Consider the following 12,347-nt stretch of genomic DNA (forward strand, 5'->3'; position numbering starts at 1 on the left):
TTACCAGCAGCAAGGAAACCTTCGACAATTAACTACCTAGGAAAGAAGGCGGGATAGCGAGCTTTGTCAACCGAGAGCCTGGTAATTGAATCCCGCGGTGCCTCGTCTCACCACCCTCGGCCGCGTCGCTTACCACCGTCACCCGTCACCCCCGATCGAGAGGAACGGGTAGCGAAAACACACGCACGCGAACAGGTATCATTGAACCACCAATCTCGCAGTGTTTCGAACGCCGCCGTCATGAACGAGGCCCCGGCTGAGGTCCTCAAGGAGGCCAGGCAGAAGATCCTGGCCATGATGGACCTCGGTTTATCTCGCGATACCCTTTTCAACCTCGTTGCAACCTCCAACCCGACCACCGCGACCGACAAATCCCAGAACACCAGCCAACAACAACAACAGCAACCATCACAACAATCGCAGCAACAACAGCCTCTGCCTGCGCGACCTGTAGATGGACTCATTCAAGACGTAAAGCAAGAAAATCAGCCGACGCGGCCAATTGATAACGGAGTTTCCAATGGTATGTCCAGGCTTGCTTGCGTGCTAGCTTTCATTTCATTTTTATTTCATTTTGTTTTATTATATTGTTCCTTCTATGGGATTTCTTTCGGGGTTGGCGGGAGGGAGCACACTCTGTATTCTGTATTCATCTGCTGACGTCGCTAATCACGAGTAGCGCCAGCTCCTTCGAACGTGTTCTGGCCCAAACCCGGTCCTTACCACCACCGGCCTCGCATCTCCGTTTCATCGACGAGCTCGGGATCATCGGGACGTGCGAGCATTTGGTCCAACACGGGGTCCTTCGCTTCAACTTCCTCCGGCGCCACCCACTACTCTCAATCTTCTCCTCTCTCACAGTCTCAGTCTCTCCAATCCGCACAATCAGGTACGACGTCACCGCCCGGTGTTCAGAACCCTGCTGGTTGGCCTACGGGCAGGCTTAACTTTTACTGGTGCACGTCTTGCGAGACGAGATTTAAGAGAAAGTACGACTGGAAGCGGCACGAGGAAGAATTCCACGAGAGATGGAAGAAGTACCCCTGTCCCGAACCCGGCTGCAACCGCAGCTTTTGGGGAGCTAACACTTTCAACCAGCACCACAAGTCATCCCACGGTTGCAAGACGTGTCCTCACTCAGAGCAGGTCGTGAAGTACCTCCGGAAGAGGAAGTACTGGGCTTGCGGTTTCTGCGCGGCACTTCATCCTTCGAGGGAACGACACGTCGAGCACGTAGCGAGGCATTTCGAGGCGGGCAAGACCAAGGCGGACTGGACGCATTCAAGAGTCATCTATGGCCTTCTTCACCAACCGCTCATCCACGAGGCTTGGAAGGATATCCTCAACGAGAAGCAGGGGGAATTCGCGGGTAGGCAGGCTCACTTCAGCTGGAACCCCACCAAGACCGGAAGGGCACAGGGTTTCATGGAAAACGAGTGCCCCGGACAGCTCCAGGATCTCCTCGAGTTCTTCTCAGGCTCCAGCACCGATGCTGAGGCTATTGTACGAGTCGCGTACGAGCTTGCCGACGTCGTCTTCATGACGAGTCCGTTCTGTCCTCCCGCCAGCTGTGTCGATACGACTTCGGCCGTTGCCGCAGCGAACGCGACATCGTATCCCACGCCGCCCGAATCTACCTTGTCTCCGGTGACGCCTGGCACCAACATTCCTCCCCATCCCCAGCCACAGCCCGGCATGATGCTAGGCGAGCCCACTTCGCCGCCTGGGGCGTTCCCCGGCACGTTCGGAAACCCCGCGATGATGCAGCCGTCTATGTTCAGTCCGACGAACCCAGCTACTCGTCCCGTATCGCAACAACCACTTAGACGGTCCTCTCTTGAACGAGCTCTTCCCCCTCCACCGCCTGTCGAGGCCAACCCAATGACGGGTGCTCCTATGATCAACATCGACTACTTGCAATCCCAGGCCGGCACGGGCTTGATGCTTGAGGACTGGGAGAGCTTCGCCACGACAGTGGTGGATGACGGCAGTATGCAACAACAGCCCAGCCAGGTCGCCACGGAGTGGCCTATGGTCCAGTACTTTGGCCCTCAGTAAGCCGGCTGGCTGGCTAGCTGCCTATTATTTACTAATTATATGATTGGTTACCGAAGGAACCATATAGGTGTTTATTCCTTCAGTTTTCAGTCATTTTTTGTCTTAATTTTTCTCTACCCCCGTCTTAGTATTTTGCCATTTATTATTAGATGGCCTGGAGTTTTTTCCTTTCTTTTTCCCTTGGAGTTCAAATCTGCGGTTGAAGAAGCAATGGGTAGGAGGCAAGCTGCTTCGGGATACCAACTATCGTTCCGTTCTTCTACCGAGTTTATCTTCTTTTCTTTTTCTTCTCTATTATTATTCGCATATGCCCGACTCGGACGTTTCGAACGATCTTGTTTTCTCTCGTTTGTTACTGGGCTCTACATATCTGGAGCCACAGTCTAGATAATGGTAATACCCCCGTCACTCAGTGGATGGCACCATGTCTACTTGTACATGTCATCACATACATATTTCCTTTGTCCACAACCCCATGTTTTCTTTTCTTTTCTCATTGATTGACATTTGCTTTTTTCTTCACGGCTGTGGGTCGGTTCGGCAGGGCTTGGGTCGGCTTGGCTTTGGTTCAAACGGGGGGTGTTTGCGTTATTTATGGCACAGGGGAAGATATCACATTTCCTTGGCTAGGTTTGAGTGCGTGTGACTGTTGCTTGGGTGGATATATAATGAACGGAGAGAAATGGCGGCATCGAGAAGGGCTGAGAGAAGCCAACTCGCAAGCGCTGCTGTCGCTCACGTTAAATCTTTTCTTATTTATTATGTGTCTTTGGTAAAGGGCGATATGAAAACAAGGAGAACAGGAGGTTTTTGCAAACATTCCAAGACGGCACCGGATGGAAGGCCCGGGAATCTACGCAAGGGGTGGCTTTTTTACTAAAGCGTGAAAAACCAGTGACGCAGGCGAGAATAGATGAATGTTTAGTCCTAAAGATTCGAGTCCCTTCCGTGCCCCCTTCGCTTGTTGAATTGCCGTTCTTCCACGCACGGGGAGTTTAATGGCAGACATGCGTAGCGACTTTACGATGATACCTGGCTCAATGACAGGATTCCAGACAGGAGAGAAGAGTGTGTTTCTTGCCTTGAAGCTGAAACTCGTTGACTAGGTCTGGCTGGGCACGCCGTCGGGCGGGGGCCGGGGACGTCCGTGTTTTCTTGTCCTCTTGACTGAGGGGGGATAAAAATGAAGTGAGGCCTCTCTGTCCTGGGGCCGATGGTTGTGATCTCGCCAGGCGATGTCTTCGGAGTGTACTGCCCTCCTCCACCAGGCCCTTCGATCTCGTTTCCGTTGCCTTTTTACAAGAAGGTGCCTCGACTGTCCCCGCTGGTCGAATATATATGGATGGAATCGATCTGGACCAGAACCGTCAGATAAGACGGTTGGAGTCCGAAAGGGGGGGAAGGGAGGAGGCTTGGAGGGAGAGGAGTGTGTGGATATGTGTGTGCAACAGCAGATTCCCTTCTGATATGAAATGGCCGTCTTGACAAAAGGTTTTTTTCTTTTATTTCTTTTTTCTTTTCTTTTCTTTTTTTTTTATAAAGGGAATGGCCCACCAGAACCCATCGACAAAGTCTCTTGGAAGTCCTGTTAAGAATTTCTCTATCCAAGAGGCCCCTCTTCCTGCCTCCCTCTACGGATGAAGGGAAAGTAAACAAAGGAAAACCTTATAAAACAAGGTGGTGTGTTAAACGAGCGGTTATGGACGGTGAGGAACGATCTCTGATGGAGGGAGAAGAAGAAGAAAGAAATTCTCTTGTAGATTGTTTTCAGCCTCCCACAGAGAGGAGATTTCGAGAGAGATAGTTGGCGGAGGGGCGGATGGATTTCTTCTAGGGGATGTCGTGCAGATGAAAATCATAACACTCTGCATAATGAGAAGGCGGTGGGGATTTAGGGGTCTTTCGTTCATTGTTCGAGGTATTGTTCGGAGTCTTTCCCAAGAGAGCGGACCATTTAATGAAAGGGGGATGATGTTTGCTTTGGATTCTGTGAAAGGGGGCTTTGACCTTGAGCTTGACTTTGATACCAGCAGTGCTTGTGTTTGGATTCAAGCTTGTTAAACGAAACTATGGACGTGAATGTAGAAACCAGGAGATTTCCTTTGTCCAAGGCATTATAGGAAGATGGAGACAGAGTCTTGAACAAGCTCAAAGACGAGTCTAGTCCCTCCGAGAATCACGGAAGCATATAAAAACTGATTCTCCGCCCACCCATCCTCATTTCCATCCCTACCTCACTACTTTCTTCTCTACCATCATTGATTCTTACCCTCATTCTTAATCAAGACCTCAATGACCACAAACACAATGCCAAACTCTTCCAAATCAGGGGAATCCCTTAATCGCACCAACCCCATCTCCTTCACAGACGCCTGCGCACTCACCTTCTTCGCCACCCGATCGGAACGAGAACTCATCATAAACAAGATGCGCCAGAAGGCCCGGAGGCACAAACGTCGGCGAAGTGGCGTTAAGAAGAATAAGCATAAGAAGCAGCCGCTGGCGAGGCAGATCGAGGAGGACTCGAGTGACACCACGGACCTTGACGAGGGCGATGGGGATCTTTGCCGTGCTCAGGTCCTCGACGGACAAGATGGGGGCGTCGCCGCGGGGAATGATAAGGTAGGGGGAGTGCACTCTTCCGAGGAGCAGTCGGATGATACGACGGATCTTGACGAGGGAGGGGATATGCACCAGTCCTCCGCCTCCGACGTTTCAAGAGGAGATGTCGCCGCTATGGGGGGTGGAAAGGTAAGGAAGTGTCGTCTCGAGGAGGGGACAAGGGACCTTCCGGACCACCGGCGAGGTTCTGAACCCAGAGTCGTTCCCGAGATTCGTGAGTATCCTAGGCTTTCCAAGCCTTTGGGGAATCCCTCCGATAAACAGCCTAACACCCATCGCAGCGACAGTGGTAAACAACGCGACCGACCACCCATGTCCTTGACAAACGTTTTCCGCGACATGCCCCGTCTACTACCCAGATCCACACACAAGAAACGCACAACTAACACCGCCTCCGGCAAAAAGGTCCCACCACTACAGCCGGGACCATTAGCGAATGTCTTCCACGACATACCCAAGCTGCCAGACTCTAAATCCCACCGATCCTCCAAGCCCCGGACCCATAAACCCGCTCCCCACGAACGCGAAAACCACACTTCACAACCTCCAACCCCCGAACCCCCCCGCATCCACGTCCCCGAAGTCACCCAGCCGCGAGGACAAAGCCCTTCCCGGATCCAAAACTGGGTCGACTCCCGCCCCGCCAACGATCTCGACCCAGACGAGTCGGTCGCTGCATCCCAAGACCCGTCGAATATCGGTTTCGATGGGTTCTCGACGGTGTATCCTGATGATAGCGCTTCGGTTCGGGCGCTGAGGGGTTGGTATAGGGGCCGGCGGTGAAAATTCTTATTTAAAGGTGAGTTTTTCCAAGGAGTGATATTTTTTTTCCTTGAGGTTATTTATCTCTACTTAGTTTCGATTTCGCCATCCGAGCTACACAAAATCGCGAATTGAGGAAAAGGGAAAATATAAATCTTAAAAAAGACAAAGGTCTTCCTTCTCAGCTCCATGAAAGAGTGAGTCGAGGCATGTGAGGCGCGACCAAACCAGCCCGGCGCATCCGGCCCCACTCGGAACCGAAACCTCCGATCCCGGTTGGCGATCCCGCCCCACTTCCGACTCAGCCTTCCGAGATCTCCGAGCAGGAGTCCCATGGGGCTCGACCTCCTCAGACGCAAGGGTGTTATCAGAATGAAGCGGGGGGGTTGCACCGAGGTAGGTCTCCTTCTCTTTTTTTCGTGTCAAGTTTTTGTCGTCAACTTCTTTTCCTTGCCCGTTTCGGTCTTCTCTTTGTCCCGCAAATGTTTTTCTCGGATTATCCTTCCGCTCATAGATTGTCTCAAAAGTCAATAGAGTCCTATCCATACCTCAGAACATCATCTACAATTCACCCCAGGAGTCGACACAAGTCTAAGCCCCACCTTGCCCATATTTCCTCCATGGCCGATTTGACCTCCATAGACTCATCACATCTTGAGTTACAAGTAGGAGAGAAAGTTCTGAAGTGAGGACAGATTATCATTTAGAGTAGAGCTTGATGGTATAAAAGTTCCTAGACAGGATATGGTAAAAAAATACAAGGAAATAAAGAAAGTAGAAAATAATCAACACGTTCCAACTCCTTTTCCCAATGATAGATAGGATCTCCTAATCCTATATTCCCATCCGACCCGATCCGTTTTCCGTAGTATGTACACAACTGTTCGCCCTTCCGCCAAATTCAGCTCCGATTAAAAACAACGTTCGTGTTCGACTCGACTCATTCCCAATGACTTTGTTAAAGATAACGAGATATCTTCAATGTTGAACAAGATATTCAGTTGATCAAATAAAGAAAAACGCCTGCTTCCATGTTCACTTGTTTTTTTTTTCCAATCGTAATGGACTTCTTTTTTCATCTTTCCAATCGTTGCAACGCCTGACACACAAATGGCTCTTTCGCAAGGTTGTGGGTCACCAATGTTCTTCTTTTTTTTCTCAAATTCAAATATCCGCCCCTACCCTTAAAAACTCTGGAAATCGGTAAAAAGGAAAAGACAAGGAAATAATGAAATAGTGAAAAAAAGGCACGACTCTAGCAAGAGACGAGAACAGATCTGACGTTGGTCAATCCGCTCATCGCCAGAGACCGTCCAGACCACCGGTCGCCGCGTCAACGTCACCCGCTCTCCGCTTCAGCAGGGCGTTCTCGTCAGCTAGCTCCTTATTCTTGCGCTCAAGGTGCAGAATGTACTCGGCAGCCTTGCTGAGAATGGTGGCCTTATTTAGCTTCTGAGCGGGAGCAAGCCCACCAAGCTCGCTTGTGACGTCGTCCTCGAGCTCGGCATCCTCGGGGGTCTGGCCATTCTCGAGCCTGTAAGCGGCTACGCGGAGAGATGGCACGGCGTCGCGGAGGGCGGCGATCTTGTCGTTGAGGTTGTTGCGGTAGCGCTTCTCAATCATGTTGTGCGCCGTCTTCTTGGGCTGCCCGCGCTCCGTGGTCGAGGAGGATCCTCCTGATGTGCGTCGAGAAGTAACGGGAGCAAGAGGCGGTGAAGGAGGGGCGAGAGAGGAGCGAGCTGACGAGGAGCTCGTTTCCGAGGCAGAGGCGAGAGACTTTCGCTTGCGCGAGGGATATCTCCCCTCGTCTGTTGTCGTTGGCGAGAGGGCTTCCAAGACGTTGTTGCGGGTCGCTGCTGTCGAAGAGGCCTTGATCTTTCTGGATTTGCTCGAGATGGGATTGGCGGGTGCCGTGTCGATGTTGTCGAAGAGAGGCGTCTGAAGGTCGTCGAAGCTGCCATCTACGAAGGCAATGGTATCGGTCTCCCGCTTCGCTAGGTCGAGAGGATTCACCGCCGGACTTGTTGAAGTGGGGAATCGGGCGGAGAGGATGGGGCTGTCAAAGGAGTCGGTGCTTGGGAATTCTGGAGACAAAGCGGCCTTGCCAGACCAGTTGATCCAGTCGGCAGCTTGAGGAAGCTGGTATGCGTTTGTGAGGACGGGGAAGGTAGGAGAGACAGGCGAGGGTGCCGCCGAGTCTGTGTTGAAGTCGGCCTGTTGGGGGTCGTACAGAGCCAGATCTGTGAAATCAGCCGAGATCTAGGCGGCTCGGAAGTTAGTATTTGTTTTATCAAGTCGTGCCACACACGAGGGTTTCAAGCTTTCGGTAGCTTGTCAGCACTAGGAACGTACCGAATCTCGCTGCGTAGGATAGTAGAAGTCCATGGTCCTGGTAGCCATTGGGGGTGAAGAAGAAGAAAGAGTTTGGATAGTTGAAGTGAATTCGGCCAGCTCAAGAAGCTCGAGTTCACTTGGTGATGTCTAACCGCTCCAGGGTTATGGTTGAAGTCCGGGAGGGGGAGAGAAAAGGTTGAGATTAAGAAGTAATTATAAGTAGGAGGGGAAGCTGGAGTCCAATTGGATGTGGCGCAGGATTGGGTGAAACTCGTGCGTTTGTTTTGAAAGAGAAGAGAGCGGGTGGTATGTCTTCTTTTGTTCCGTCCAAGTGTGCGAGGGAGAATAGAGACCGGTGAAAGGTGTCTTGCTTCCTCAGGATAACTGTTCCGGCAGGGTCGAGATATATTATCCTATGGTAGGAAGTTGGGTATTTAGCTCCAGACTAAGGCGTCAATTGTCTGGTGGTCGTATAGAAGATCAAGATATATGCAGAGATGTTCCTTGTAGAAACTTCGAGAGATCTCGAACAAGGGAAGAACAAGTTGGCAAGCAGAGGCAAGCAAAACGAGTGGTCGAGAGTGGAAAGGCTATGAGCTATAAGCTACAAGCACGGTTGTGATGTACTTGGACTTGGCACGTTCGTGTCGTCAAGGTGTCGGAGGCTTGGGGGCTTTGGGGGGGTGTATAGCTAGATATACTAGATATAGAATGGCGTCTTGTTGATGGTGCGTCAAGCAACGGTTCAAGACGTCAAGGGTGGGCGGGGACGAGCGAGCTTATAGCTGAACGCGATCCAGGAAGTCAGCGAAACGGGGAATTGTACTCTTGGCTCGTACTCGGTACTTGGAGATTTGCCCCAGAGGTGGGAGGAGTGGAGAAGCAGAGAAGCAAAGACGCGATGTAGCAAAGTAGCGAAGTAGCAAAGTAGCCAAGGGGAGGGTACAATGGTACAGTGGTCAAATTGGGGACTAGTAAGTCGACGGGGGCAAGGAAAACGGAAGCAGGTAGCGAGGTAGACAGGCAGGCAGGTGAACGGGGTTCGGTGTGGGGTTGGGGATTGGCACAGGGCTCCGTAGAGTTCTTTCCCTTGATCGATGGCGGGTACTGATGCTGGTGATGATGATGATGTGATGGTATGATTACAGTAGCTAGTCGTACATTACATAGTTGAAGAGGGGCCGGAGCGGGGCATGGGTAGAGACGGGAGGAGGGGCCCAAGATATATGACTGAGTGACGAAAAGGCTAATGGAAGAAAAAAAAGAAAAGAAAAAAAAAAAGGACAAGGGGGAGGCCGAATAGAAGGCGAAAGAACTACAGACGAATAGAAACGGGGAGACATTCACTTCGTACAAAAGATGGTGTGAATGTACCTCGTACTAAAGGAGGAAAAAAAGAAAAGACGTCTTGGCTGACGCTGGTCCTTTCCCTCGTGGTATAACGGTCACGGCTAACAAGCTAGTTGAGCAAGCGGGCGTGCCGGAAGGTCGAGGGCGGAAAGAGCTCTCGAATCGGCGATCTACTCGTTCAAGGACAGAAATGCAGGAGCCGCCCGGAACAGAAAAGTGGGGCATCCCAGCAATTCACTTCGACGGAGTTACATGTTCGACCCACGCACGCATGTGAGTTGAGTCTTGGGGCCTTGGAGTCTTGGACTCTTGGACTCTTGGGTATAATACCGGTGCAATATAAAATATTCAATACACTTCGGTCCAGAATTAAACCTTGCAAGGAACTAGGGTCTAGAGGGGTCTAGGGGACGGCCATGCGCTCTCAGTATAATCATATGAAAAAGAAGGAAAAGAACAGAAATCATTGAAGTCTACAAAGTATATTGGGAAAGGGTGCACGGGGAAGGAACCTAGGCTTGCTGGAGGCGAGAGACGGAAGAACCAGGACAAGGGCATGTCTGCGTCTGCGTTTGCGTTTTTTTGTTGTTTGCCGTCTGCGCGGAGATGCATGGATCGTCCAGGAAACCGTAATCACGGGTAGCTGATACGGGAAAGCTGTTGCTGTTGGTCTGGCATTATCGCTGACACAAGAACACTGCGAGATGCCAGAGGGCGTCCTCGGTTACGATGTATGTGGTACTAGCGTCTCCCAATGTGTGTCCCTTCCTGCCATCCGTAAACTGGGGTGCGTTAATGTCGCCTCTCCGCTCTGGTGCTGCGTATCCTACGAAGGAGTTTACACCACGAAGCACGAAGTATTAGGAGAAGAACGGAAGGGTGGGGTCAAATGGTTCGGGAAACAGCCACTCTAAGCTTCTTAGCTACGACACGTCGTACGACATTGACTATTATCGCCAGGGTCCGACCTATTCGAGGAAAGTATCGGAAGGGTGCGGGGCGTGTCTTTAGTAAAAATAAGGAAATTCATTTTTGGGATTTCGTCGTCGCTTTCTTTCTTTTTTTTTTGGACAAGGGGGAAGGACGAAAAAAAAAAAAAAATGACATTCAAACAAGAGCTGTTTGAAGCTATTCAAGTTGATGTCTGTTGTTAACGGGACTTCCAACGAGTATTTGATATTTTGGAAACTTGCTGGTCTTCAATTGATGCTTGGAAAGCTCTAATGGAAATTATTTCCCCAAGACAGCTCCTGCTGCAAAAATCAATTGAATTGGCCTTCCGAACTCTATGAGACAATGTATTCACACTAATAAATAAGCCGCCAAGGTACTTTGACTCACCCTCTGGCTGCCCCACTCCATGAGTAATAGCTGCTGCACACATTCGGAGCCAAGCCTAACGAAGCCGCAATGTCGACAACCGGCAAATACCATGTACGTAGTTTATGATGACCGGGTTGAGCCTCCTCCACACGTCCTCATCAAGAGGTCAAGCCCCAGGAGAGTCCCGAAAAGAACGGCCGATGAGATGGCGAAACGGGGCTTGCGTCTAGGTTGTTGGGGAACGAACTCCAGCCATGGCGTGGAAAAGGGCAATTCTGGGCCTATCCGGAATGTAGTGTATCGCTGAAAGAGCGTTTGGCGGGGAGCACCGTTACAGGAACGGATGGAACAGGAAGGGATCGGTGCCGTGGAGACGTCATGGGGCAGGAAGAAAAAAAAAGCATACTTTTTGTCTATCCCCAGAATACGTAGTATCAAACTGATCATTATAGAGTTGTGTAGTTGGGACCTGTCTCAGGGAGGACGGGGCGTGTCTTGAAGCGCGCCTCTTGGGAAAGAAGTCAAACAAGTCGATCTGCCTCGAAGGGGAAAGGGTGGAAAAGGTGGAAAAGGAAAGGTCTGGACCTCGAGCCTTGCCGTAAAGCTAAGAGGGAAGCTCAGTTGTGGCAACGGAGCCTATTGGTTTCCCAGCCTCCAGCAGCCTTGACACTAGGAGAAAATGGACAGATTATGGGGAACCTATTACGCCTCTACGATCTCATTCATCATTTCATCAATGGGAATTTGAAGTAAAGAGTCAATGGTGTAGGTTCAGAAAAGACAACAGAACATACCAAAGGTTTACGCATATTCGGCATAAAGTTTCGAGACACCCCCCCTCCTAACACTAACCCCCCCTTCTTCTTCCCCCCAGCCCAGAGGCTCCGAACTGGAACCCCTGGGGAATCCTGGAGTAAGAACAAGAACCAGACTAAAGAAGGTCTAGGTGTGGCACATCGAAATCTTTTGGAATTAATCATTTTGCCATTCTTAGGTAAAATCACTTCACTTCAATGCGATTTTGCGACTTTCGTTGAGGCTTGCGGGCCAAGAGACGGAAGAAGCCGGTTGAGACGTAGTGTTGGTGTGCCGGCTCCAGCTGGCACGGGGGCTTTGGGGTTTTTTTTTTTTTTCTCTTTTCTTTTTCGTCCCCCTTTCTTCTGGTGATATTGAAACCCTCAATTCTGCAATTGGCAAAGGCTGTGTGTGTGCTGGCTCCATTCCGAGTTGTCCGCGAGGATCGGACATTTCGCGGGAGGATCGAGGGATCGCCCACGATTGGTCGGGAGCAGAGAGCCCTTGGATTTTTGATCTATTTGGGCATACACTACGAAGCAGAGAGAGGAAGCATATCCAGATAGAGTATGCAGACTGTTCGTGATAATTCTCCCCTTCATGATCTGAAATGACGAAAGGGCTGAGAGATAAGATAGGGATGGACGGATCTATGGTCGGAACCGCAATCGATCCAGTTTTCTTCACATGAAAATTTGATGTTACAAAGCAACCGCCGGAAAAGGGCCCAAGACGCTCCGCCAGAGCTCAGGCAGCAGCTTTTGGAACTGGGGAAGGAGGGAAGATCCTCGTAGCCTTAGCAATATGCCAAATGGAACTTGGAACGGGTCTCAGCCCGAGTGTTCCACTGTTCCACACCACGGCAAGTTACGAAGTTAGACATCGCCGTCTAAACCATGCACCTCGGCGACCTCAATTTAGTACCGTTGGGCACGAGGTAAGGCGAAAGGAGGCGAAGCATAGAGTGGCTCAGTAAGCCTTATTCGTCCTCTTGCCAATTAACTAGATAATTACATAGTACGCATAGGGGGAAAGGGAAGAAGAAACGTGGACAGAAAAGGGCCACTAAGTGAACCGCATTCCGCGGAGTATTTCGTCCGAGG

General features: G+C 50.8%; 2 protein-coding genes and 1 pseudogene across 2 annotated transcripts; 2 read left to right on the forward strand and 1 right to left on the reverse strand.

The window, feature by feature from the left end:
* Nucleotides 1-240: 240 nt before the first annotated feature.
* SAPIO_CDS4871 (Homeobox and c2h2 transcription) lies at nucleotides 241-2,058 on the forward strand (the record flags this gene model as incomplete). The annotated part of the gene is made up of 2 exons (XM_016787323.1): nucleotides 241-523; nucleotides 680-2,058. 2 exons carry the CDS (start codon nucleotides 241-243, stop codon nucleotides 2,056-2,058), a joined length of 1,662 nt encoding a protein of 553 aa, XP_016642998.1.
* A 2,307-nt stretch (nucleotides 2,059-4,365) lies between these two features.
* On the forward strand, nucleotides 4,366-5,463 carry SAPIO_CDS4872 (annotated as a pseudogene; the record flags this gene model as incomplete).
* A 1,275-nt stretch (nucleotides 5,464-6,738) lies between these two features.
* SAPIO_CDS4873 (Uncharacterized protein) lies at nucleotides 6,739-7,842 on the reverse strand (the record flags this gene model as incomplete). Its single annotated transcript, XM_016787324.1, has 2 exons — nucleotides 6,739-7,701; nucleotides 7,795-7,842. The coding sequence occupies 2 exons, from the start codon at nucleotides 7,840-7,842 to the stop codon at nucleotides 6,739-6,741; spliced, it is 1,011 nt and encodes a 336-aa protein (XP_016642999.1).
* Between the last annotated feature and the right edge of the window lie 4,505 nt (nucleotides 7,843-12,347).

Source organism: Scedosporium apiospermum (assembly GCF_000732125.1).
Source record: "Scedosporium apiospermum strain IHEM 14462 chromosome Unknown SEQ_SAPIO_0095, whole genome shotgun sequence".
NCBI lineage: Eukaryota > Fungi > Ascomycota > Sordariomycetes > Microascales > Microascaceae > Scedosporium > Scedosporium apiospermum.